This window comes from Typopeltis vanoorti, chromosome 26 (genome assembly GCF_054136105.1).
Source record: "Typopeltis vanoorti isolate ZY-2024b chromosome 26, IOZ_Tvanoo_1.0, whole genome shotgun sequence".
NCBI lineage: Eukaryota > Metazoa > Arthropoda > Arachnida > Uropygi > Thelyphonidae > Typopeltis > Typopeltis vanoorti.
In genome coordinates this window covers 15,033,812-15,060,963 of record NC_143574.1, presented here as the reverse complement: position 1 = coordinate 15,060,963, position 27,152 = coordinate 15,033,812, and the positions used below count along the sequence as shown (strand labels likewise).

Genomic DNA, 27,152 nt, shown 5'->3' with positions numbered 1-27,152 from the left:
TATTCCAGAAAACATGGGTATAATTGTGAATGGACAAAATTTATACCATGTAGTGATACGGTAGTATTTACAAACAATAAGAAAATACTTGAAGTATGTAACTGAAAACCTACATAAAAACAATAATGACTATGCAATGCAGATAAATTTTAGTAAAACAAAGCAATGCCAATAGGCTGAAATGGAGAACTTAACTAAGAAGTGGAAGAAAATAAATTGTAATAGGTGCACTGATCAGAGACATGCTAAATCATGAAGCTATTAAATACAGAATAAATCTATCTAGGGTGTTCTACTATGACCAAACTTACAAATATATAAAGAAGTACGCATTGTTCAAAAAACTTAAAATCAAAAGTATATAATTTAATGATACTCTCCACAGTTCTTTATGGTGCAGAGACTTGGGTATCAAACAAATGGATAGTAATTCGGAGAGCAAAGAAAATAAATAAAACATGAAATGAAAACCAATCAGGGGATCAGAGAAGAATTACACTACCATATTTCAATAATAACAAGAATCGGAGAAAAATAGTTAAAGTGGTATGGAGGACATGTATACAGAATATCTACTAAAATTAATCCTCAAATTCTCCAAAAGAGTAGAAAGAAAGATACTGCTGAGAAGAAAGGAAATGGATAGAAAAAAAACATTGAGTATAAGTGGTCTGAACCCTTATGGAAATTTGAATAACTTGGCTGATGGATTGGACTGGAAGGCTATTATTCATGGTAGCCTCAATCTGCCTTAGGAAGATGATGAATAAAATTAACTAATACATGGAGTGGTGAAGAACTAATAAGGAAATAAATTTAGAAAATACAACAGATTGAGCTTATTAAAGCATCTGGAAAAATCACTCGCATGGACCCTGAACAAAAATCCAGGACTTAATGTTACAACTGAAATTGTTAAACTGATCTTAAAATGCACCTGAAATAAACATCTTGAGCAACTACCTATGAGCAATTACAGAATCACAAATGCAGCAGGCACCGAAAACTAATCTCAAGCTTAACTGTTTGCAGTAAGTGGAGGATGTGATTGTACTAGTCAAAACAAATGACTTAAACGAAGGTACAAGAAGTGTGGGAATATTAGATATGTTAATAATATCTCAGAATCTGTATCTGAGGTAACTGTCCCTCTAATTGGAAGTGATCATGCAGTTTTATCTCAAGTGGTAGTAATCACATTGGATTTAAAAGGGATGAGTCTTTGGACTCCTTGGAGGTGTCACGAATAATAATAATAAAATTTGAGAAGAGGAGAGAAGATGGGATCAAATTAAACAAGTTGGTAATGGGATTCTGCAGTACATATAAAAGGAAAATTTTGCATATCATAGGCCCTAGATGGCAAACCTATGGCATGCGTGCCAGATTGGGTGTAAATGGGGGGGGGGGGGTTATAATTTTCCTTATGTCTCTATTTATCTCTTTAATATCTCTTTAAGCTATACTGCATTCCGCACTTGCCTTCTTATTCCTTGAACACCAGAAAATTTATTTGCTATGCTGCGCCACTGATGTCCGTTTTCTAGTAACGAGAAGTGTTAAGTGCGTCCTGTGGTTTTCCCATTACATTCAATTATCCCTGATTAATTAATGTCTGCAGTCATGGTCTACTATCTATCCTTTTTCCTGGGTTCCCGCTAATAGGCTCTAATTTTTTTTTTTCGGAACAGTGCATCAAAGAATTAAATATGAGACAACACTCTATTAACATTTAAACAACACATTTATTTACCATAAAACAATTTACACTATTATTCCATTAAAGAAAAATTTGCTTAGTTTAACTTTACATAAAACAATTATGTTAAAATGCCCTTTCAATTCATGAAAATCATGTCACATAAATAACCACTCTCTTCCAATATCGAATTACTATCCTAAGCAATAGTACCATTAATTAACAAACAGTTACTTCTTTACTGTTATACATATAAGAATGTCATTACATATAAAAGTTTGATCCTTCAGATTCTAACATAGTACTCTAGGCAAATGCACTGTTAACAAACTGTTACTCTCTAATTGTTACACACATAATCTTCTATTACTTATTAAACATTCAAATCCAACCATTAACTCTGTTCAAATTCAGCAGCCTAATCTTAACAGTCCACTATTAGAGTTCTCCTATAATTTACCAAATTGGAAAGAAAAAATCAAACTCACTTTAGGGCTGCTACCCACTGCATATTCTCATTCCCTGGCTTCGGATTTGGAATCCTGTCCTTTTCCTCCCGTATCAGGTTTTCTCCCCCTTTTTATGCTGGTGATAGATTTACTGATGTTTCTGGGACGCTGTCCTCGTGGCATATCGGGCAAAGATTATCAGCTTGAGGAGTACTTGCGTGCGCATTGAACTAACAGAGCAATTCCTTCCCGCTCGAAAATTTCCTCTCTCCGGGCAACAGCTCTGGGCGAAGGTTTGACATCAGATCAAAGCTTTGCCTGGCAGATCAGTTCCTTTCGTCTTTCTTTCAGGCCACTGGTCTGACTTCTTGAAGTCGTGTCCTCGATGGCTTACATCCGACGGATAACTGACTGACAACCTATGGATAACCGATGAGGAACCGACTGACGACCTGTGGATGACCAATACTCGATCTTCCGGCCAATGCCTTTTATTCACCTTCTTTCGGATCCCTGTACGAAGACATGGGATCCCGAATATTTTGGTGCGATCCCTTGTTCTTTCCTTGACCCTTTATTATTATTATTATTATTAAACAAGACCTCATGGAGTCAAAGACTCATCTGGGAGGTCCTTTTATTGCACACACACATCTCATCATAACGTGTCTTAAACACACTCAAACTCCTTGCAGACACTACACATTCAGGCAAGGCATTCCAATCATTCACAACTCTGCACGAAAAAAACCTGCCTCTCACTCCCCTACTCACACCCTCTTTATACAGTTTTCAGGGATGACCTCTGGTTCTCCCCTGATCTCCCACTATTCTCTGTAGAACTTCTCCACTTATAACACCCCCTTACCAACTTGTAGGTCTCTATCATATCTCCCCTCTTCCTTCTCTCCACCAGACTCTGAAAATTGCATCTTCTCAATCTTTCCTCATACTCAACATTCCAGAGGTCAGAAACTACCTTAGTCAGTCGCCTTTGGACCCTTTCCAACATCTCTTCATCCTTCTGAAAACCCGGTGACCAAATCTGGGCACAATAGTCCATCTTCCACTACATTCCTTTATCCTATTTGTTTCAGGCAGCGGAAGTGCGTCTGAATTTTGTCGGTCAGTCTGATATTGAGTGTTTATAATCGGAATTCACCAACAACTTTCACATATCCTTATAAGGAGCTAACATACAAAGTTTTCTGGTGGCAAGGTATTGCTTTTGTTCAATAAACTCTAGAACTTTCCTTTTTAGGGTAGTAAGTATAGACAATTCCCATAGGGATTATTTACATTAACAAACTGTTTTAACTATACTCAGATATACAGGTTATTTTTATAACATCCTTACAGGGCTTGACCTCTATAAAAATTGATGAAAATCCTTTGTCATTTTGAAGCTACATCAAATTTTTACTGTGGCACATCCGAGAATTCTGCTGGCACGTTAACAATTTACAGGTGATATCCTTTTATACGCTTATAAATTATTCACATTTTTTTTTTTTAATTGTTACAATATGAACAAGTTAAATTTTGTTTTATACGAAGGAAACTAACCAACAAACACAAAGCCTACTGTAAGAACAACGCCCAGCAGCTGAAAACTACAGTTGATGTTAAGAACCTTTAGCCCAGTGTTTCCCACGATGGAACACTTCACAAATTGCATTCAATGTAAAGCTAAGGGCACACTATCGCCGAAGCAGGCTGTATCGCATCACATTGACCTTGCTTGTGACCACGTTTCCTAGAATAGATACCTCCGTACTTCACTCGCGCTCGAGGTAGCGACAACTGCAGGCAGCTGTCAGCCAGCAGCTGAGTCCAGGCCAGTGCGTGATGGCCTTAATAGCACAATCCACATGTAAAGTGAGGAGCACCTGATTTTCAAACACGTTTGAAATTGTCGCAGCATTTAAAACCATTCCAGGTTCATTAATTTTAATGAACCTGGAATGGTTTTAAATGGCTCTGTTCTAGCCAATGGGGCATAATGACATGATTCGGTATTGATAAAAAACAACCGTCTTTAGTCAGCAAAACTTTTCATTATTTAAAAGCTTATTAATTAACTCAAGTTTATTATCTTTAATATTTCTCATATGAAAAGTCACCAGTTGAAACTTTGTCAAAACACGTGGCTTCTAAACATATGATATTAAAAAAAGTAACATGGCAGTCGTACATGTCATATATGCCGGGCATTCTTCCTACAGTGGGCTGTGAACAAATACAATTTTTCTTTGTGTCAGTCGACTCATTGTAGATCAGGGTTTCTCAACCACCAGGCCCTGGCATCAACTATATACTGGGTTGAGAGAGGTTCTCCTGAAATTCATCATTTCAGTTTTCTAAGCATTTTTCATAAATAAATATTTTATAGTGGAAATATTCTGAGGAGAATAATATTCATGAATGAATCAAAAAGCTCAGACCCAGAATGCCTAAATAACATTTATGTAGGAAACATCAGTGATGAAGCTGCGTATTTTTAAACAAGGAAGTATTGATGAGTGATCAGGAAATTTCATATATCGAAATCTTTCAACATTCGGAAGTTCGTTGGCAGTCCTGCGGTGAAGTTCTTGAGATGTTATATGAACTCCGAAAGGAAAGGGAGCTGTTTCTAATTAATAAGAAAGGTGACCTGTCCCATTATTTCCAGGATAAGAAATGGGTGGCATATCTCAGCGATATATTTTCTTATTACATAAACGAGTTTAATTTAAAACTTCAAGGTTCAGATACAACAAATTTTAATGCTTGGAACAAGATCAAATTATTCAAAAAGAAACTCACACTCTTTAATATGATTGCAGAAAGAAATAATGAAATATTTCAGTCGTATTCAGATTATATTATGGAAGCAGATGATTTCAATTCATAGAATTCAGTTTCAAATATTATTGCAGCCTACTTGAAGATGTTGTTGTTGGAAGAGTATTATCCTGAATAAGAGGATCCCAGGAGACAAAATATGTCAACCCTTTTGTTAAACACAAAGAGAAAGCCCTTTCCCATGAAGAAACTCTTCAACTTATTGAATTATCATCAGACAAAGGACTGGAAAGTACTTTTAATTCTATGAGTAATTCAAAATTCTGGATAAGAATGCAAAAATGAAAATCCAAATTCACATGAAATATCAATGAGATTTCTTCTTTGTTTTTCCACCACATATCTTTGTGAAATTGCATTTCCTGTCATGACTGTAATTATAATGAAACAGAGGAACAACCTGCAACTTTCTGACTGTCTCGATTTGGCTATCACTTCAATTCACCCCAGAATTAATAAGCTACTGGACAGAAAACAGCAACAAAAGTCTCACTAGTCTAACTATCATCATCAAATTCCTGACATGTACCCTCAAGGGGTGTACAGGATATGATAGTACTTTATGAAAAATTTACCTCATTACTCTATTTGGCCTGAATCCAGCTTGTTCTTCACCAAGCTTTTCTTCCACAATTCTTCTCAACCGTTTCTCAAGTATACTTGCATAGATCTTGCCAGGAACACTCAGTAGGGAAATACCTCTGTAATTCTCACATTCAGTTTTATTTCCCTTTTTATATATGGGTATTATGAAAGCTCTACTCAAATCATTGGGAATTCGTCCCTCTGTCCAGCTTTCTGAACCATGCAGTGCAGCCACTGTAAGACTTTTATATCACCATACTTCAGCATTTCTGGTCGAATATCATCTACTCCTGCTGCCTTTCCACATTTTAAGCCTTTGATGGCTTTTTCTACTTCAAGTATGGATATGTATTCCTGACTGTATGCATGGTCAGTGTTTTTTACCAATGTGCTATCACTGCTTGTTTCATTTAGCAATTTTTCGAAGTAATTACTCCATACTTCAAGGATATCTTTTCCTCCCGTTTTCATGTCATCTTTATCTTTCCTCCATTTCTAAGCTTTTTCAACAACCTCCAGAATATCTTACCACCTTCTTGATATTTGTTTTCTATGTTCTTACCAAAGTCCTCCCATGACTTTTGTTTAGCTAGTTTTACACAGTGTTTAGCTTTCTTACATTTGTCTCTGTATTCTCTAAAGAGCAAAAGCTGACTTATTTGCCAGGAACTTTTGATATGCTTTCTTCTTTTCCTTCACTGCCTCTTTAACTTCCTGTGTCCACCATGGAGTTCTGATTTTTCTATCCTTGCAGACAACCTCACCACATGCTTCTTTGGCTGAATCAATCAGAATTTTCTTCAAGGTTTGCAACTGAATCTCCAAGATTTGGTTCCTGTTCTCAAACTCTTTCATTTTTTCTTCAATAATCTTTGTGTGTTTTAGTCTACAGTTCACATCTGAGAGCTGCTCAACTTTTATTCGCTTTAAAACTTTTTTACATGTCATTCTTATCAATATGAAATTCAATTTTAGCCTGCTCAAGACTAAATAGTGATCGCTTCCAATTTCAAATCCTCTGTACACTCTGGTGTCCTGCACCAGGGAGAAAACATCACTATCAACAATAACATAGTCAATAAGACTTTTCTTATTCCTTGCCTCTTCTCTCCATGTGAATTTGTGCACATTTTTGTGTTGGAACATGGTGTTAGTAATAACCAGTCCATGTCGTGAGCAGAAATCTAAGAAGTATTTGCCATTATTATTAGCTTTGCTCTTTTCTCCAAATTTTCCCAAAATGTTTTTGTATGTCTGACTATCATATCGTACTCTGCTATTTAGATCCTCAACAAGGACCAACTTTTCCTTTTTCATTGTGTCAGTTGCTTTTTCTAAAGCATCAAAAAATTCCTCCACTTCTACCTTAGTAGAACCTTCTGTGGGACCATAGGCACAAATAAATCTCATTGTCCAGTTCCCCCATTCTCATATTTACTCACATCATCTACTTGAGACTGCCTGCCATTCAAGAAGATTAGCCTCGTATTTTGTGTTGAACACTATGGCTACTCCTTCTTTTCCTTGATTGTCATTTGCTGAATATAACATTTTGTATTTATTGCTCAGAAAGATCTCACCAGTTTTTGTCTTTTTTGTTTCAGTCACCCCTATTATGTTGATCTGGTACTTATCTAATTCTTCAGCTAGCTCCATTTCTTTGCCATTGTCTTCTTGTGTTGATATTACCGATCTTTAACTCTGGTGATGTTGAGTTGGGGTGTGCTTTCAGATTTGTTCCAGTAGCTGACTTTTTGCTGTTCGCCCTGGTTCCCTGGCAAAAACAACGGAGGCCTTGTTTAACCAGACGATGCCACAGCCAGCATGAAATTTTGTCATGTTGTACCATCATTTTCTATATTGGTTTAAGCCAATAAGAATACAATTTGGTCGGCTAAATCCCAAATTGCCAGTCCATCCTCGTTCGTTCAGTGTCCAGGTAGATACCCAACAGGGTGCACCACGAGAAGGTGAAGATTGGACATTAGGTCAGAAGCACTGGTCGGTTCTCCGCATTCCTTTAAAGGCTATGTGGAGGTCTCTTCTCAGTTATACAGCTTTGACCCTTAAGCACCCTCTGCCAAAGATTATGGTATGATAATATCAACAGAAAAATCAAAAACTATGGCCTTTAAAGGACAAGATCCAGCAAGAACTAAAATAGTAATAGATAACAAGATCTTAGAACAGGTGAATTCATTTAACTACCTAGGATGTATGATGACATATGAAAATCAAAAAGATATAAATGTAAAAATTGCAAAATATTTAAAAGTAACAGGTGTAATTAACTCTCTATTTAAACCAAACCTAGTTCAAAAACAAACCAGACTAAAAGTATACAATACATTAGCCCTACCAGTCTTACTGTATGGAAGCGAAATCTGGACAATAAAACAAAGCGACAAACAAAGATTAATAACAGCAGAAATGAAGTTATGAGAAAAACTGCAAAGTATACCCTATTTGATCACAAAAGAAATGAAGAAATTATGAAAGGATTAAACCAAGAACCAGTAATAGAAAAAATTAAAAAATATAAACATAAATGGATGGAACACGTTCAAAGAATGAAAACAGAAAGATTACCAAAACAAGCCTTAAAGTACAAGCCATTAGGAAAAAGAAAACCAGGACATCCTCTTAAAGGATGACTTCTAAGGCCGGAACAGGCCATGCTAGGCCTAAATCCTTGATACGCATGATGATGATGATTTACCGAACGTATTGGACATTCAGTTCTGTGTTTTCATTGCATTATACATTTACACATAAAACCTGCTGATGTATCAGCAGGTTTTATGTGTAAAAACTAGTTTCAAGCTACTGGAAGATATTGTGAGTCTTGTAAAAAAAAATGGTGAATTTTATATCGGCACACGCTTTAAATAAATGAAATTTATAGAATTATTAAGTGAGGTAAACTCACTTAATGTGTACAATGGTTTACTTATGTACAACAACGTCCAATGGTTAAATCGTGGGAAAGTTCTTCAAAAATTTGTTGAGTGTTTAGATGATGTTCGACTTTTTTTACATAATGAGAAAATCACTGAACAATACAATTAATTAATGAAAGTCGAATGGCTTTCGAAATTAATGTTTACTGATTTCAACAGTAATAGAAATTATAGAATAATTAAATGAATTAAATTGCAAGGTGTTAACAAGACAGATCAAATATTGCCATGTTTGATTTAATCAAAGCATTCGAAGCTAAATTACAAATTTTCAAGCATGACATTATTTCCAATACCTTCAAATATTTTCCAAATACAAAAAAAATTCTTTGAAGATATAGAATCTCATGAAAAAACAGATCAAGTTAAATTGACAAAAGAGTTTTCTACAGTTATTCAGTAAATAATCAACAAATTTTCTTCAAGATTTACGCAATTCAGGCAATTTGTAGAGACATTAAAATTTATTTTGCATCCAGACACAACATCGGGAGGGATGCAAAAAAGTCATTTATGGATTTCACATTTTATTACAGTTTCTGAAGTATGCAACTTCTCCTCTTAGAGGAAGTACAGGAGCAGTAGAAGTGAAACTCAATTTGGAGATTTTTGAGTGGCTGAATTTGGAAGATATAGAAATGCAATTAATCTATTTTTAATCCAGTTATACATGGAAACAAAAGTTTGTCGATTTCAGAAATGACTTGGAAATAATTAAAAATAATCGATTATTGAGTGCAATTAAAAAGATTGCAAAAGAGGAAATAATGAGAATATGGAATGCCATTCCTAAAACCTTTAGTTGTTTAAAAAAGACTAGCAACAACTATATTATCACGTTTCTCCTTTACATATGCCTGCGAGTTATTATTTTCTAAAATGAATTTTATAAAAGACAGTTTAAGAAATAGAATGATGAATCTAGTTTGACGTGTGTACTACTAAAAGCGACAAAATATGAACCTGATATAAAGCATTTGGCATCTAATGTACAACAGCAAAAATCTCATTAATAAATTGATAATAGATAAATATTGATTTGTATATGACAATGTGTATGTCAAATTATGAGTTCATTTTTATGAAATTCTATGTTAATTTTTGAACTTGTCTCAATAAAATTCTGCAATTAAATTTCTATTAATTTTTCCCCTATTAAAAACTGCCTGGCACATCAGCAACTTAATAAATATTATTTGTAAATTTTTGGCACACACATAAAAAGGTTCACCACCACCACTGTCACAGACCTTCTTCAATAAGTCCATTACTCTTTGGAGGTCCCAATATAAGAAGTACTATAACACTGATATATATATATATATATATATATATATATACATACACACACACACACATACATACATACACATACATACTAGGGGGGATAAAATTGAAAATTCCAACAGCAACACGGAGCAGTCAGGAAGCCATTTGATTCCTGTCTGCATAGTCAGTCGCAGGTGGCCTTCAAGGTCAGAGCAGAAAAGAACGAGTGAAATCAAACAGGAGTTCCGCAGGCCGACCGAATGGGATTAAGAACATAAGCGAGGAGAGCAGTGAAAGTTCCAGAATCCACTATCAGACTAGTAACATGAAAGGAGATCGCGGCGAAAGTTTGAGAAATCAGCTATCACGTGATATTGTAAGGGGGATCCAAAACTAAACCTAAGGCATGGAATATGAGGGAGATATAAGTGAGGAATTGGGGAGTGATAGGAATCGACACCTAGAGAGATAGTCACCTAGTGAATGAACCAGGAGGAGTTGCTGCCCAGATGTAGAGAGAATCTGATGGAAGGAATCCGGAGGTCGATCTGTCATAAAGCCGTTCAAGTCTAAAAGCATGGATGTCCCGAGGCGAACAAGGAGGGAGAATGAAATGTCCAGATGCTATTCCACTCCTACAGAGTTTGTGAAAAGCAGACAATCGTAATCTTGTCCGAGTTTTCCACACTGGAAAGTTGTCCCTCACACCCTGCTTGCTGACACGACAAAGCTGCTGGTATTCCGTGAACTTCGAGGTTAAGGATCCTAAAGCCTAGAGTGAAAATTAGAAACATCAGACGTCGTGACTGATAGAAATAGCAGATGCATCAATAGAAGAACATTTCACGTGAGTGTGATATCATTTGTTATAAGTTACATGTGCTGTAAGAAAGATATAATAATGGACTGTTGAGATTTATAGGATAGGATAGCCAGAGAATAACTAATGCGCTCTTTGTCATAGAAATTAATAGTTATGCGTAGAGCAGAGTATAGCTAATTCCTGAAGAGTATATGGGTTTTAAGAGTGATCTGTAACTTGTAAATAGTTAAGTCTGTGTTTTGATATAATTGATAAATTAATGTATATGTTCTGATAATATAGATGCAGTTTAAACTATGGTGCTAAAATTCATGTGATAAATTAAGTAACATAAGTTAACTGAGTGACTGGAAAGAATTGACATGTATTTTAATGAATCAGGGTATTTGCTATTAATATCTTGTTATCGTTGTGATACCAGAAGATTTGATGTGCGAGATATTAGCTTGGAAAAGTTTTATCAATTAACGGAATAATCAGAAGGATGTTTGTTATAAAAGGAATTTAGATAAACTGCATGAATTTGATTGATTTGAGATTTAACAGAGGATAGTTGCCCTGTACCTTTTGTATTGTATATTTCTTACTTAGCATTCATTAAATAAGTCCTTTGAATTTTTACAAAAATTTGTTGACTGATCATATTTCATCGCAATGCATTGATCTGAGATAAACCGAGCCTGTAAGCGGATATTCAGTAGAATCATATTAGAGAGAGATGCCACGAATGTTAAGACTTTTTGAGATTTTGAAATTTGGTTAAATCATAGTTTGTCGGAAGTTTTCATAATTTCTTGTACCAATCTTGGGACATGGAGGCGCAGTCAGAAATTAATATAAATATCCATGGTTCTCCGGTATAAGAAGTACTGAATCACTGAAGGTAGTATATATAAAGGGACCACAAGCGAATTGTAAGAAAAAGAGTATAGAATAGAAAGGAAACGATAGAACTCCCCGTCATCATCATCATCAAATTCCTGCCATGTACCCTCAAGGGGGTGTACAGGATATGATAGTACTACATGAAAAAAATTTGTCATGTTGTACCTTCATTTTTATTTTGGTTTAACCAATAAGAATATAATTTGGTCGGCTAAATCCCAAAATTTAGCCGACCGATAGAACTAACATAATATATTACAAGAATGAACAGTAAAATATTACACCATCTCAGCAGCAAGACACACATTTGCGTTGGTCAGGATTTCTATTAAAAAGGTTGCAAAGATTAGATTTTCTTTGCAAATAGAGTACACACCACTGTGTTAATGTGAGCACTATGCTTCTCAATGTTTTTTTTTTGTGCTAAATCTGACTTCATTACCATAAATTGCAAATAGCTTGGTGTGAAGGATGTTGTTAAAGTTTGAGAAATAATAGGAGAGAAGATGAAATCAGACCAAACATGTTGAAAACGGGATGTAAAATTTTAATCAAAAACTGCAAAAAATTATGTCATTCTTCCCTTTGTTTCCCAAGGTATTCTATTATTTATTTTTCTCTTATTGTACAATATTTCTTTACTACTGTTCCATTATTTATTTGATTTTTAATTTAACTATCTTAATTACATCAATCCAGCTCTTTTGCTATTCCTCTGAAGCTTTGCTCTGTTCACTTTTGTTTCAAATACCTAGGTTGCTAATTTTATATCTTCTATTCTGTTTACAATGCTATAGAGCAGCATTTCCCAGATTTTTCCTATGGCAGAACACTTCACATATCCTGAAATTTTCATGGAACACCTTGGTTATTTTTTAATGTATTAATAATTAATTATGGAATAATCATAAATAGTATTAGTACACTTATGTATACGGTGTGACATGCTGACAAATATAAAATTACATTTAAATCAGTTATCTATCACTGGACTAATGAAATCTTGTAGCATATTGTAGTTTCCTCAGACAAACATCATTAAATTAATTTGTGCTGATTTTCATTGACATATTCCATTCTTATCACCAAAAATTTATATTATTATAAGTACTTATGAGTGAGTAAGTACTTATAAGTACTTATTTTTAAACATGGAAGTAATTCAGGAAAGGGAATACCACTGTTTATGACCGGTCATAAAAATTGCCTGCAAGCCGATTACAACAATGGGCGGCGTATCCTCTGTTCTCAAAACTGAATAAGATTTCTTAACACCAAGAGTGCCTGGGCTCTTATTCATATTAAAATTTAATCTGTAGGCCTATTACTTTTAAAAAATCATGGCACTACAGTTTTGAAACAAGCACATTCGCCCTACAATATGAACTTGCAAACAAACTATTCAGTATTACTAGATTTGAGAACCGGATACAGACTACCTTGATCTTCAATTTCAGCAGAAAAATTTTCTTTATACTTCCTTGCTGATTGGTCACTAACATTTGCAACACAGATGTTATTTGGTTCAGTTTTGAGAACAGAGGATACATCACCCATTGTTATAATCGGCTTGCAGGCAATTTTTATGACCGGTCATAAACAGCGGTATTCCTTTTCCTGTATTACTTCCATGTTTAAAAATACATGGCTTGTTCACTGACGTCATGGAACACAATTTGGGAAACCCTGCTATAGAGTTTCCGTAGCTCAGTCGGCATAGACTAAGCCCTTTGGTCAGAAAGACTTGAGTTCAATTCCCGTCTAAGATGCGAGGAACCTTTATCTGGTCTCTTTCGACTAAAGAAGAGTTAGTCAGTCTCATTCTGACCTGTTCTGAGTGATGAACAAGTCAGAATGACTTGTTCATCACTCAGAACAGGCAAACCAGCCCCATAAACACACACTCCGACAGACAAAGAATCCCCCCCCCCCAATGTTGGACGCTGAGACAAATCAGTTGGGATCGTGCACATAAGGTCACATCATGTAAAAAGACTAATCCCAAATATATGGGATAAAGCACAAGAGGAAGTAGAAGATTCTATTTACAATGCTATGCAACCTTAGAACACCTCTGCTTACATACAATGACTTTTAGCAATTATATTCCTTCATAATATCTTAATTTTTAACATTTCTAATACTCTGTCATTAACTGGCATCTGTCAGTACTTCTGATTTCCTCTGGACCTCTCACATCTAGGGATCCATGTTTCCAGAGAAGTTTTCTAACTCTCTAGTCCTATGGGAGTTAAACGGTTTGCAAAGCATCTTATAAATTTCTTACTTGATGCTCTATTATTCCATAAATGTTATCAGCATTTCTTGAAAACGCTACATTTTGCCTTCTGCAAAATGTAGCATTTTCAAGAAATGCTGATGACAAATTCTTATTCAATCAGAAAGACGTGAGAGTGATATCATGATAAAAGAAAATAAGCATGAAGTGTACTCTAACTTGGTGCCTTAACAGAGACTTGTCATCTTGGCAGTGAAGTAAGGTCTAAAAACAGATTAAGGCAAGTGTAATGACTCAATAATAATAACTATTATTATAATTATCTGAGACCTCCAGGCAGGGCCGCCGAGACGAGCCTGACCGTCGAGTCCCAACGTGTCACATAACTATGTTTATAATACATGGTTTTAATACTCGTAATAATACAACAATGATAAAGGATAATGGCATATCGAGACTGATACTGTGTTTTATTTTAGACAGATGGCTTTTATTTATGAAATTATTTATGAAACAATTAATATCTCGCCGTGAGTGTCCAGAAGACACTGATTCTCTCAGCGCAGATTGCTGTAGTTATAGCAGGTGATGATGTCAATAGACGTTTGTGCAAGGTTGTTGCAGTCGGTTGCGCTAGCGCTAGCTAGTAATTGCATTCCCAATAATGTTCCCTATGTAATGTATCGAATTTTGAATTTATTGTACACTTTTTTTAAATAAATGTTTAATGTTTTATATGACTTTTTTTTATTAAACAAAAGTGATGCACTTTTTTAAGTGGAGCCCAGACCACAGACTTGTCACAGGCCCGAAAATTTCTCTCAGCAGCCCTGCCTCCAGGGATTCAAGGACTCATCAAGGGAGGCTATAAATCACCCAAACCAGCTGTCATACTTTTTCTTAAATTCAATCACACTAGATGCACTCACTATCCCTAAAGACAAAGTATTCCACTCACTCACTGCTCCGTGAGGGAAAATCCTAGCTACTTTACCCCTCTCTTGACTGCAAACAAATTAAACTCCAATAGATCCCCCCCCCCCATGTTTCCTCCCCACCTTCCATATAGCAAAAATTTTCATCGGACAATATCCTATAACACAGATTCAATTGTTTATAGACATATATCTATCACCCCTCTTTCTCGTTAGCCAAAATCTGCAATCCAAATACCTGCAATCTGTCCTCATAATCTAAATCGCATAATCCAGATATGATCGTAGTAACTCTTCTTTGCACTCTTTCCATAGCTTCTTTATTCCCTTGAATCCCGGTAGACCAAATCTGTGCAAAATAATCCAGGTGTGGTCTTATCCAGGCCTTATAAAGAAGCAAAATGACTTCCTTATTCTTATATGTCAAGGTTGATTCAACATCACAATTATCCTCTGAGTTAAATTTGAAAATTTTGCTATGTGATCTTTGAACTTCAAATTCCTATCCACTGTTATGACAAGATCCCTAGCCTCATCAGTTCCTTGTAGCATAATGCTGCTAATATAATATGCTGCTGGAAATCTTATCACACCAAACTGCATAACTTTACACTTACTAACATTAAACTAACAGCCATTTTTGTTTGCCCAAATTTCCAGCCTATTCAAATCATTTTGTAAGTGCTGGATATCAGTAGGATCCGTGACTGCCCTGCCTATCTTTGCATCATTGGCAAACAATTGCACATCTCCTGTTCGACCCTTCCTGATGTCATTAATGTATGGACTGAACAATGGCCCAAGCACTGAACCCTGAGGTACATCACTGGTCACCTTAAATCTGGCAGTTTCACACCCACTGTATACCTCTTTTTCATATCTCTGTCAACCATTCAAGAGTTTATATTTCAATTCTATACTCTCCAGTTTATACAAGTCTTTCGTGTGGTACCAAGGTACCAATACTAAGGTATCAAATGCCTTAGCAAAATTGATATATAGTTAGTCATACATCCCTCTTTATTTAATAAGCTAGATACGAGTTCAAGTTGTCTAGAATTACAGATGAAGCAACTAAATCTAAATCAAGGATGTGTGTATGTATTATGTCTACTACTTGCAAGCCCCCACCACCATGTCAGTGTGCTTGTTTTGTGGCTTTAAAAATCCCACTTTTCTGAGTTTCAAACTACAGCACTAACATACAAGAACATCTTCAATTGAAAAGTTCTTCATAAAGGTTCTTTGCACTTCCTTAAGATGTGAACTGAAGTCGTTCCAACAAAAGGCATCATCATTACTAGAATGAGATAAACATCTATAGCCTGGAATTATGGCCAGACTTTAACTCCATCTGCAATTATTTAATAACAATAGTGATGGTCAGTTACAGCAACATCTATCAATCAACTTTTAAAGTCTTCCAAACTTCAGATTGGTGATTAGGTCTGCCTTTGATCTATGGCTGATTTTCTTACTTCTGATCTTTGGCTTAATGTTATGATAGATCACTTAAATCAAAGGCTGATGTTAATCTTTAATTACTTCATTTTATCTCATTGCTTTAACAAATTGCTAAGTTCATCTATAAATTTTAACCTTCAAGATGATTCACAAATGAAAATATACTTCTTCTGTCAACACAAAAGACCAAAATAAAATTTGTAATGTGTCTGAGTTTGTTTATATTGTAATATAGTCAAAGCATAAAATAATACTATATGTATGCATAAATGATAACTATGTAATTGCCAAAATGTGAAATCCTGATTCTTGAATTTTCAATTGGTTAGGTCATTTGTAGAGCTTAGAAGTGGAGATATGATCCAAGAGTCCTACCACAAGTTTTGAAGCATGAGAGAACAAAATTTCATATTCGGTCCACTGTGTGGCAATGCATACATTATCGAATATTAATTCCTCAGAATCAGTTATTGGGAGAAAGAATTACCCCCCCCCCACTGCTAAATTTAGCCAACCATACATGTGCCTTCACAATGCATAAACAAAATCTCTCCTAATTTCATAAATAAGCAGTTTTAAGTGATTCAATGTATGGGTACAAAAGAGCATAAAACATAGAACCCTGCTTTACATGATTTAAATCATCAAACCACAATTTTTTGCACATCCTTAAATTCTAACTAGACATTTACAACTTATGTAAATTTCTGGCCTGGTTGGCCGAGCGGTTAGCATATCCGCTTTCCAGCCAAAAGGCCGCGGGTTCAAATCCCGCCGTGGGCATGGATGTTTGTGATTGTCAGTGAAAGCACTAGTGGTGGCAGTTGGCAGTAGATTGCGTTGGTGTTAGATGATGAAGGTTGGTGGAGTATTGAGATTGCAGAGTTGATGCCTTCCATCGATGAGTCTTTGGACTCCCTGGAGGTGTGATATAATAATAATAATGTAAGCCATGCATAGTCCAATAATAGATCTACTATTATGAATAGTTTCTCCCATCTTTTTTTTTTTAAATCAACAAAGCTTAAATAATAATCCTTGGGTTTTGCTACAGTTTTTCATAAGATAAAAATATGGTCACAGCAGCAGTTTCTTCCATCTTTATTTTTTAGATCAACAAAGCTTAAATAATAATCCTTAACATAATCGTAGGGTTTTGCTAGTTTTTCATAAGATAAAAATATGGTCACAGCAGTCCCTATTTCACATCAATCCATAAATTTTATTCTTCCCAAATTTTTTCTTCAACAGTAACTGTTTCTCAAATGTTTTTATTAATCATTCCTGAAACACTAAGAAAATTTCTTTTATAGTTTTCACAGTGTCTCAATTTTGTTTTAAATAAATTGGTATGATGAAAAATTCCATCCCACCAATCATTTTGGTTCCAACTTACGAGATAAAAATGTTACTGTGGCTACACAGGAAAATCCTTGTATCACCTTTACAACCTTTGATTTCTTTTACGATATTCATTTCTCCATTTCTTAGATATAATTATAAGCTTCCAAAACATTCTATCACCTTTATGGCATTAAATCTTCTCATCTGTTTAACTACTTTTAATTTTCTTACTGCCCCCCCCCCCATTCTGTAGGTGAAGATGATTTACTAGCCAAACATCTTTTTATATGATTTTTTTCCAAAAATTTTCATGAACAGCTTTTTAATTTAATTTCTTTTGTCCACCATGAAGTACTTATTCTTCTTTTTTGCAGACAGCTTTGCCACATACTAGCTTGAGTGTGTCAATCCATGTTTTCTCAGTTTTTCCATTTACTGGTTTAGTATCTAATACTTGACAAGAAATTCTATTCTTGTTTTAAACCTACACTCAAGTTTAAGTAACTTCACGACTAGTCTATTTGTATATAGAGGTTGTTGATTTCATATCAGTTGTCTTAATTTTCCGCAATGCAAAACCATTATAATAAGGGTCACTACCCTGACTAGTTTCAACCTTTACTGAGGTCTCACTGGTTGTAACCAAGCAGAAAAACTTTTCAGAACTATCATATTCAATATAAGTCTTTTTTATTTCTTCTTGTATATGGAAAATATATAACTTTTGCACTGATTTAAGCATTGGTATCTTCTTGGCTCTAGCTACGCTGATGAAACCTCAATAAAGGTTAAAACTTGTCTGGGTATGACAATTCACATATTTTTGCAACTGATATGAAGTCAATAGCCTGTATATGTTATTATTGTTGTTCAGGCACCTCCATGGAGACCAAAGATTCATCACAGGAGATCACGTAATCTATCATACCTCTCCTTGAACCCATTAACAGAAAGACCTCACAACTGACACTGGCAACCAATTCCATTCATTCACAACTCTTCCAGCAAAAAAAAAAAATGTAATTCTCACATTCCTTACTTACCACATTTTACTCAATTTCCAGGGAAGACCTCTTGCTCTGTCCCCTCTAGCCAAGTGCTGAAACAAGAGGTCTTCCCTGGAAGTTGAGTAAAAGTGTGTTGAATAAGAATGTGAGGACTAAATTTTTTCTATTCAATTCTATACAATCCTTTGATTAACTTAAATGTTTCTATCAATTCCCTTCTTTTTTTTGCCTATCAACCAACTTCTACAATCTGCATACCTTTAATCTATTCTTACAGGGTGCATTCCACAGACCACTCGCCACCTTGATCACTTCCCTCTGAATCCTCTCTACCACTTCATCCCTAAGAAACTCAGGAAACCAGACCTGAGCACAGAATGCCAGATGTGGGCATATCAAGGCCTTATAAAGTGGAATAACAACTTCTTTATCTCTACTTGTATGTTCTTCAACAGCCAAGTAATCTTATGAACTACTTTAGCAACTTCAGCAACATGTCCTCTAAATTTCCTCTCAGATTATATCTACATCATTTATGTACAAATTAAAACAGAAGTGATCCTAGCATGGAACCTTGCAGCATCATCACTAGTCACCTACTTTTTCCTGGATTCTGCTCCTCAATATACCATTTTTTGATATGTCCATCAGCCACCATCTTGTCCATATAACCAGTATCATATCCATCCCCATTTGTTCTAATTTGTGTAATAGAGCTCCATGTCATATTCTGTCAAATGCCTTTACAAATCCAGCAGTCAACAGAATCATTGAGTAGCCCCATTTCCTTTATACAACTCAGCTGTCACTCCATTATAAAAAAAGAGTAATTTACTAAGGCATGAATATGACAATTGTAGAGTATTATATTTTTATCCACCCATGCTTAACTTCTCTCTCTCTCTTTTTGACCAATTTTTCTAGTACTTTTACTTCACTCCTGAGATAGTGATTTTCCACCCCTCATGGGATACATAATAGTCTATAATTTGTTACTGCAGTCTTAGAACCTCCCTTATGCAAAGGAATTATTTTGCCCTCTTTCAACTCCCTTGAGTTTCTACCAGAGCTGAGACAAAGGCACTGCCAGTTCCCTTGCACATTCTTGTAAAGCATGTTCAAGGGAACATTCTTCTCACCTCTCAGATCATTAGTGCCAACCGAGACAGTTCTTTTGCCTTAGCTTTCTGCATCTGGAATGCATGTATAATATCATTTTTGTGCCAGAGAAACATGATTTTGTTACACTTTCATTAAATATCCTCTGATCATAGTGTCCCCATAACTTTCTCGTTTGTTCACATGATTTCGATTCTTACCTCCGACCACATGCTTCTTTCTCTTTTCAACCCTGCTAATCTCTTATTGTTTCTGCAATTTTTCAATTTCACACTTTGCCCTGTGAATAATAACATGCGGCCCCATTTCCTTATTTAAGTACATTTCATTTTCCTGTATTTCCAATCCTGCAGATTCAACATTAATTCTATTATTAACATTTCCCATTCTACTGTAAATAATGTCTACTCTCCTAACACTTGTTTCATTGTCTCCACTAAACCAGCACTCAACTGTCAACACCTGCCTGATTATCCTTCTCACCCTAGTTATGTAGCATGATGCTACTTCTTTCAAAGATTCCCTCTTAACCATTTCCCATGCACTAGTAACATCATTCACTTGCAGCTCCTTATGACAATGAACTGCATTAACTGCTTCTTGGAGTTTGGCAAAATCACCAGCTTTGTAGTTCCACATATATATTAATTGAAAATTTCTCATGCTAAGACACCTCCAAGATCAAGAATGCATGATCATTCCACTGAGTCAGAGATAAAGTAGCTATCTGGGTTATGGATAAATTCTCTAATGGTATCCCCAGATCCAATGTTCTCATACCCCTGCTATCTTCGTCACATGCTTTTTCATGTAATCATCTCTCAATAGCTGCATATATTCCATCCCCCCCTTCCATTCTATGTTCTTAAGCCAAAATCTCACATGATTACTTACCATATGCGCTGAACTAATTTGAAAATCCATATTTCCTTATACTCCCCCCCCCCCCCCCAATATCCACACACAGCCTATAGCAGCAACCTACTATACTATATATTTAGACCTACTGACTTTTATCTCACATCAAATAGCTTCAATATATTATATCAAATCTACCTTCCTAGGAAACGTCTTTCCGTGGTAGCGGTTCTATGATTAACAAAGCCCTACTGTAGTCCTAGTCTCTTAATCTTCCCTGAAAATGCAGTACATACCCTGTACATTGAATATCTTTATTAAATATTTATGCTTAAAATTTTTGGAAAATTCAAGCCAGCTAATGTTCAAAACTTCTCTCTGGTTCCTTATTACTTCGGGCATTAGTATACACATACTGCAATATCATCTTGGGTTCAGAGTATCCTTGAATCTTTTAATGAGTTATTCAGGTGCAAGATCTGAGACATTGCATTCTATAATCATTCTCACACTAATTCACTTTAAGGAAACCTACACACATACATGCTTATCTGCACCTTCCTTTAGTTCCTTCACATATATAATTCCAAATCCATTCAAGTACAATCCATCAGGCATATACAAGTCTGTTCATCAATCAAATTCACTTAAACCATCTGAAAACTTTATATCATTTCTTCTACACAAGTTAAGCATTTATTTGTCTGCAATCATGGCTCTACTTCTCCATTGAGTCCTCTCATACCTTGGCAAGAGAAACTTTATTCACACTTTTTTTTCATCTTCTGATTAACACTTTAGTCATAGCTTCATATTCTGTATTTCTCTCTTCATTCTCTATTAACACTCGCATTTTTCACTGTTGTTCACATCCATTCACCACTATTTTTCTTTCAGCAGATACATTCTGACATTCTTTCACCATGTACAAAGCTTTGGATATTGAGACCACATGTTTTTGAATAAATAACGAGTTTAGTAAAATAAACAAATATAACCCCACAAGTCTCTTAAGTCATCACACTTACGTCATCAGAGGATAATAGCAAAAATTATACACAAAAATAAGACTAGAAACAAATAATTACCCAGATGTTACCAGAACTTCACAAATGTTTCACATGAATACGAAATCCCGAGAATTTATTGGTTGAGGAAGTACCGTCATATTGCCAATGACTAAGAACGACTAATATAGATTTTGGGTGATGAATTCTTTATGTACATCACAAATGGACAGACACAGATATGATATTCCATGGCTCTACATCTCTTCTGAGTCCATACCTTCTCAAGTCAATAAGTGAAAGTCCACTCCAGCGATATGTTTATGAGGGTGCTTCCTCAACCAATAAATTCTCAGGATTTTGTATTCATATGAATCAGTTGTGAAGTTCTGGTAACATCTGTGTAATTAATTGTTTCACATCACTGATGCAACTAAATGCAATTCACTGCAACATACCATTCCTTCCTTCCTTTAGTCCCTAGTTCACTAAAGTGAGAGATGACTAACATTTCTTAAAAATAATGCAAGCATATCTTATTTACTATTAGCTAAAAGAAATTCAGTTTCATAATACTCTTGAACTGTTTTGTATTATATATAGTATAGGGGTTCACATGTGATAGTAAGTGTGTGTGTGTGTGTTTTATACTAAAACAAGGAGAGTGTCCAAAAGCTTATATCAACATATATAAAAAACAATCATACAATACCTAGGTGAAGTATTCTTATCATGCATGTAAACTTGGAAGAACTTTACTTCTCCATCCAAACTTCCTGTAGCTAATGCTGTTCCATCAGGTGAAAATGATGCTGAAGTGACAGGCTATAAAAGTGTTTAAAATATTATAGAATCCTTAAAAAAAATCTAAATACAAATACAGTTGACTCTCACTTTACCAAACGCTACTATAGTGAACTCCTCACTATATCAAACTACCAATAAATCACACCCAAGCTCCACAGCATCAATGCAGCTAATTGTGAAATTCACTATAACATATTATTCCTTCCTTCCTTCTTTCCTTTAATCTCTAGTTCACTACAGTGAGAGTTAACTGTAATATTTCTTTAAAATAATGCAGGCATATCTTATTTACTATTAGCCAAAAAAAATTGGTTTCATGATACTCTTGAATTATTAATTAAGATAAAGATCTGAAAGGTTGAACTTGAAAATTAAACTCAAAATGAAACTCATCAGGTTAAGAAATTTTAATGAAGCATTAGTTTTAGTCATACATATTTATTTTAATTAAAAAAAGAGAAAAATAATGTATACATTCACAGACTACATTCATTAATGTTCCAATGTAGATCAATGACCATATTTATAAAATTGACAATTTTATTTTAATTAAAAAAAAATAGCATAGTTTAGACTCCCTTAACCTTCCCAATGTCTAAAATGCTTACCATATTAGTCTTTCACCATTACCATTAGAGTATTTTGTAATCTGTGCATAATGCCTTAACAGAGCTTATCACCCCGTTTATTGAAGAAATGAAATGGTTTAAAAAAAAAAAAAAAAAATTAAAAAGGGTGGAGGAAGGCTTATCATTTGGTTGAGCAGGTTATTTAACCTTTAACTCATTCAGACAAATGTGCTGTAGCTATATAACCTTTTTGAAGGTGGAGATGTCATTAAAAAAAAAAAAAATGGTAATTAATACACCATGCTAGCTTCCAGATACCAAAGAATTTGAGTATAATGGATTTCTGTTAAATGAAAGCATTGGGTTAATTAATAGTTGAATATTTTTAACTTTTGAGGTGGATGAATAGACTTATTTCCAAACAATATACAGCCAGGGTCTATCAAAACATGAATTCAATTAATGTGTTTCAGTTACTGTGATTGGAGAATTGGGAGGAACCCCATATGAATAAATAAATTAAACTGTGATTTGAAAAAATTATACCACTTTTACTTTATACAATGCAAATTGTGTCAAGTATTGTGTAAATTTGTAAATTTCAGTTGATGCAATCTTTATTTTATTTTTTTTAAATAATAGCTGGAAAATAATTAAATTGCATGGTAAGCTTGCTGTGCATCGGACAAGCAATAAACAAGTGTTTGCTTGCTGCATGCTATACTGTGTTCCATCAACCATTAGAAGCAGACATGTAACTTGTTTGTCTCATGCTAAATAAAGCCATTCGAATAGTTTGCTAAGCTTAGTGCACATCAGGTGGGTAATTAACAGGCCTTTACATGCCTCTGTATGTTCCATCAAACATTGGAAGTGTTTTCCAGTGCCTAGAGAAGCATGTTGTCAGCTATCAGAAATAAGATGATGAAAAGAATATTTCCGTGACTGTCACAGTTATCACTTTGCTCTGATGATGCTGGGTAGAAAACCATCAAAATATTAGTAATGTCATTTAATGTATTTTTTAACTCTTGGTGTTGGTTATATCATTAAGCATTATTATGAATAACAAATAACACCTAACCCTTTCTATACATATTTACGTAAATATGTTTGGGGTGCTTAAGGGTCAAAGCTGTATAACTGAGAGGAGACCTCCACATAATCTTCAAAGGAATGGGGAGAATAGACCAAGGCTTCTGACCCAATGTCCAATCCTTACTTTCTCACGATGCACCCTGTTAGGTATCTACCTGGATACTAAATGAACAAGAATGGGCTGGAAATTTGGGATTTAGCTGACCAAATTGTATTCTTATAGGCTTAAACCACAATATCAAATGACAGTACAACATGACAGAATTTCATACTGGCTGAGGCGTCACCTGGTTAAACAAACCCCCCATTGTTTTCACCATGGAACCAGGGCGAACAATGAAAACTCAGCTACTGGAACAAATCCTGAAACACACCCCAACTCAACATCACCAGAGTTCAAGATCAGCACTATCAACATAAGAAGCCTGAATGACAAAGAAATGAAGTTAACTCATGAATTGGATAAGTACCAGATCGACATAACACGAGTGACATGACTGAAACAAATGAGATCCTTCTGAGCAATAAATACAAAACGTTATATTCAGGCAATGACAATCAAGGAAAAGAAGAAGTACCTGTAGTATTCATCACTAAATATGAGTAATCTTCTTGAATGGCAGGCAATATCAAGTATAGTGATGTGGGTGGGCAAATATCAGAATGGGGGACATTTGTGCCTATGGTCCCACAGAAGGTTCTACTAAGTAGAAGTGGAGGAAGTTTTTGAGGCTTTAGAGAAAGCAATTGACACAATGAAAAAGGAAAAGTTGGTCCTTGTTGGGGATCTAAACAGAGTAGGAAATGATTATCAAACATACAAAAATATTTTAAGAAAATTTGGAGAAAAGAGCAAAGCTCTTTTCTCCAAATTTCTCAAAATAATGGCAATACCTACTGGATTTCTGTTCAGGCCATGTACTGGTTATTACTAACACAATGTTCCAATATAAAAATCTGCACAAATTCACATGGAGAGAAGAGGCAAGGAATAAGAAACGTCTCATTAACTATGTTATTGTTGATGGTGATGTTTTCTCCCTGTGCAGAACACTATAGTGTGCAGAGGATTTGAAATTGGAAGTGATCATCATTTAGTCTTGAGCAGAATAAAATTGAATTTCATATTGAAAAGAATAACATCTAAGAAAGTTTTAAAGCGAATAAAAGTTGAGCAGCTCTCAGATGTGAGCTATAGACTAAAATACACAAAGATTATTGAAGAAAAAATGAAAGAGTTTGAGAACAGGAACCAAACCTTGGAGATTCAGTGGCAACTCAAAAAAACACAGATTCAGCCGGAGAGACATGTGGTGAGGTTGTCTGCAAGGATAGAAAAATCAGAACTCCATGGTAGACACAGAACGTTTAAAGAGGAAGTGAAGTAAAAAAGGAAAGCATATCAAAAGTACCTGGCAAATAAGTCAGCTTGTGCTCTTAGAGAATACAGAGACAAATGTAAGAAAGCTAAACACTGTGTAAAACTAGCTAAACAAAACTCATGGGAAGACTTCGGTAAGAACACAAAAAATAAATATCAGGAAGATGGTAAGACATTCTGCAGGTTGTTGAAAAAGCTGGGAAATGGAGGAAAGAGTGCTGTAAAAGGAATTAGAGATGATAAAGGTGATAAAAAAACTGGAGAAAAAGATATCCTTGAGTATGGAGTAATTACTTCAAAAAATTCCTATATGAAACAATAACTGACAGCACAGTGGTAAAAAAACAGTGAACAGGGATGCATACTATCCATACTTGAAGTAGAAAAAAGCCATCAAAAGCCTGAAATGTGGAAAGTCAGCTGAAATAGATGATATTCAACCAGAAATGCTCAAGTAAGGAGGTATAAAAGTCTTGCAGTGGCTGTCCTGCATAGTTCAGAAGGCCTACACAGAGGGAGAATTTCCAGATGATTGGAGTAAAACTCTCATAGTATACATATATAAAAGGGGAAATAAAACTGAATGCGAGAATTACAGAGATATTTCCCTACTGAGTGTTCCTGGTAATATTTATGCAAGTATACTTGAAAAATGGTTGTGGAAGAGAAGCTTGAATAACAAGCTGGATTAAGGCCAAATAGAGGCGCTGTCAGGATCAGATTTTCACTTTACAACAAATAGCTGAGAAATCATGGGAATATAACAAATATCTGTATTTAATTTTTGTAGATCTGGAAAATGCATATGACAAGGCACCAAGAGAAAGGCTATTCAAAATGCTACAGTTGTATGGTGTCGATAGGGTATTATATTAAGCGATACTTAGTCTTTATTCGAATTGTAAGCAGATTTATTATTTTTGCTCGCATCATTGAGCAAAAATAATATTGAGAATAGTGGTAGTCAGGTAAACTTGTATCACAAAGTGCTGCATGAGAGTGTCGACAAATATATTAAGGTCAGAGAATCATTGTAGAGAACGAAAACCAGTGATAGTAGGAAATGAATAATCATAAGCATGTTGGGACTAGTTTTATTAAGTTACAGCAATGACTCACAATAACAGTGAGGAAAATAATTTGGTTGATGGCAATCTATATGAGGAGTGATTACCAAATGTTTCTGGCAATAGTGAGACCTGGCTAACAGAATAAAACAGCTTCAAAGTGTCTTTAAGTAAGGACAGGCAGGATAAGAAAGAGTGTGGTGTGGAGAAAGGGGATGAAGCTAATAGCTGTAGAGGAGTAATATTCAAAGTAGAGATCTTAAATGGTAGTACTGGTATGGACAATACAATACTCATGAGGAGCCTGAGTTTGTCTGGTATGATTCAGAAGTTAACAGCACAAAATACAATAAATTTTAATGGTGAGGAGTTCTGTCATCAATTTCCTAATATCACACAAGGGGTGTTCAGGATACTATGACAGCACTACACGATTAAGTTTACATTACTCATCTCCTATGAATAATTTTCTTCCAAATTAGTCGATTATTGTCAGCACCCAATAGTGTTGTAAATAACATTACGTGTAAAGGAACTTCTGACTGAATTAATCCACCTAGACCTTGGTATTCCACTGGGTCTCTTTCCTGCCATCTTGACATCAAATACTTGTTTTGCTAACCTTTCCTCTCCCATTCTTTTTAAGTGATCATACCACCTTAGATTAGCCTTGTGCATGCATTCTGGAATGCAAACAATGTCAAGTCATCTTCATTTTACTATGATTCTGCCAGTGATAC

The 27,152-nt window shown here is 35.1% G+C and overlaps 1 protein-coding gene across 1 annotated transcript in view; it reads right to left on the bottom strand.

Moving 5' to 3' along the window:
• Nucleotides 1-27,152, bottom strand: part of LOC150092349 (enhancer of mRNA-decapping protein 4-like) — a 406,953-nt gene that overhangs the window by 223,760 nt on the left and 156,041 nt on the right. The window contains exon 8 of the mRNA XM_090414848.1: nucleotides 22,203-22,315. Within this exon, the coding sequence (XP_090270974.1) occupies nucleotides 22,203-22,315 (113 nt within the window). The remainder of the gene's footprint in view (nucleotides 1-22,202; nucleotides 22,316-27,152) is intronic.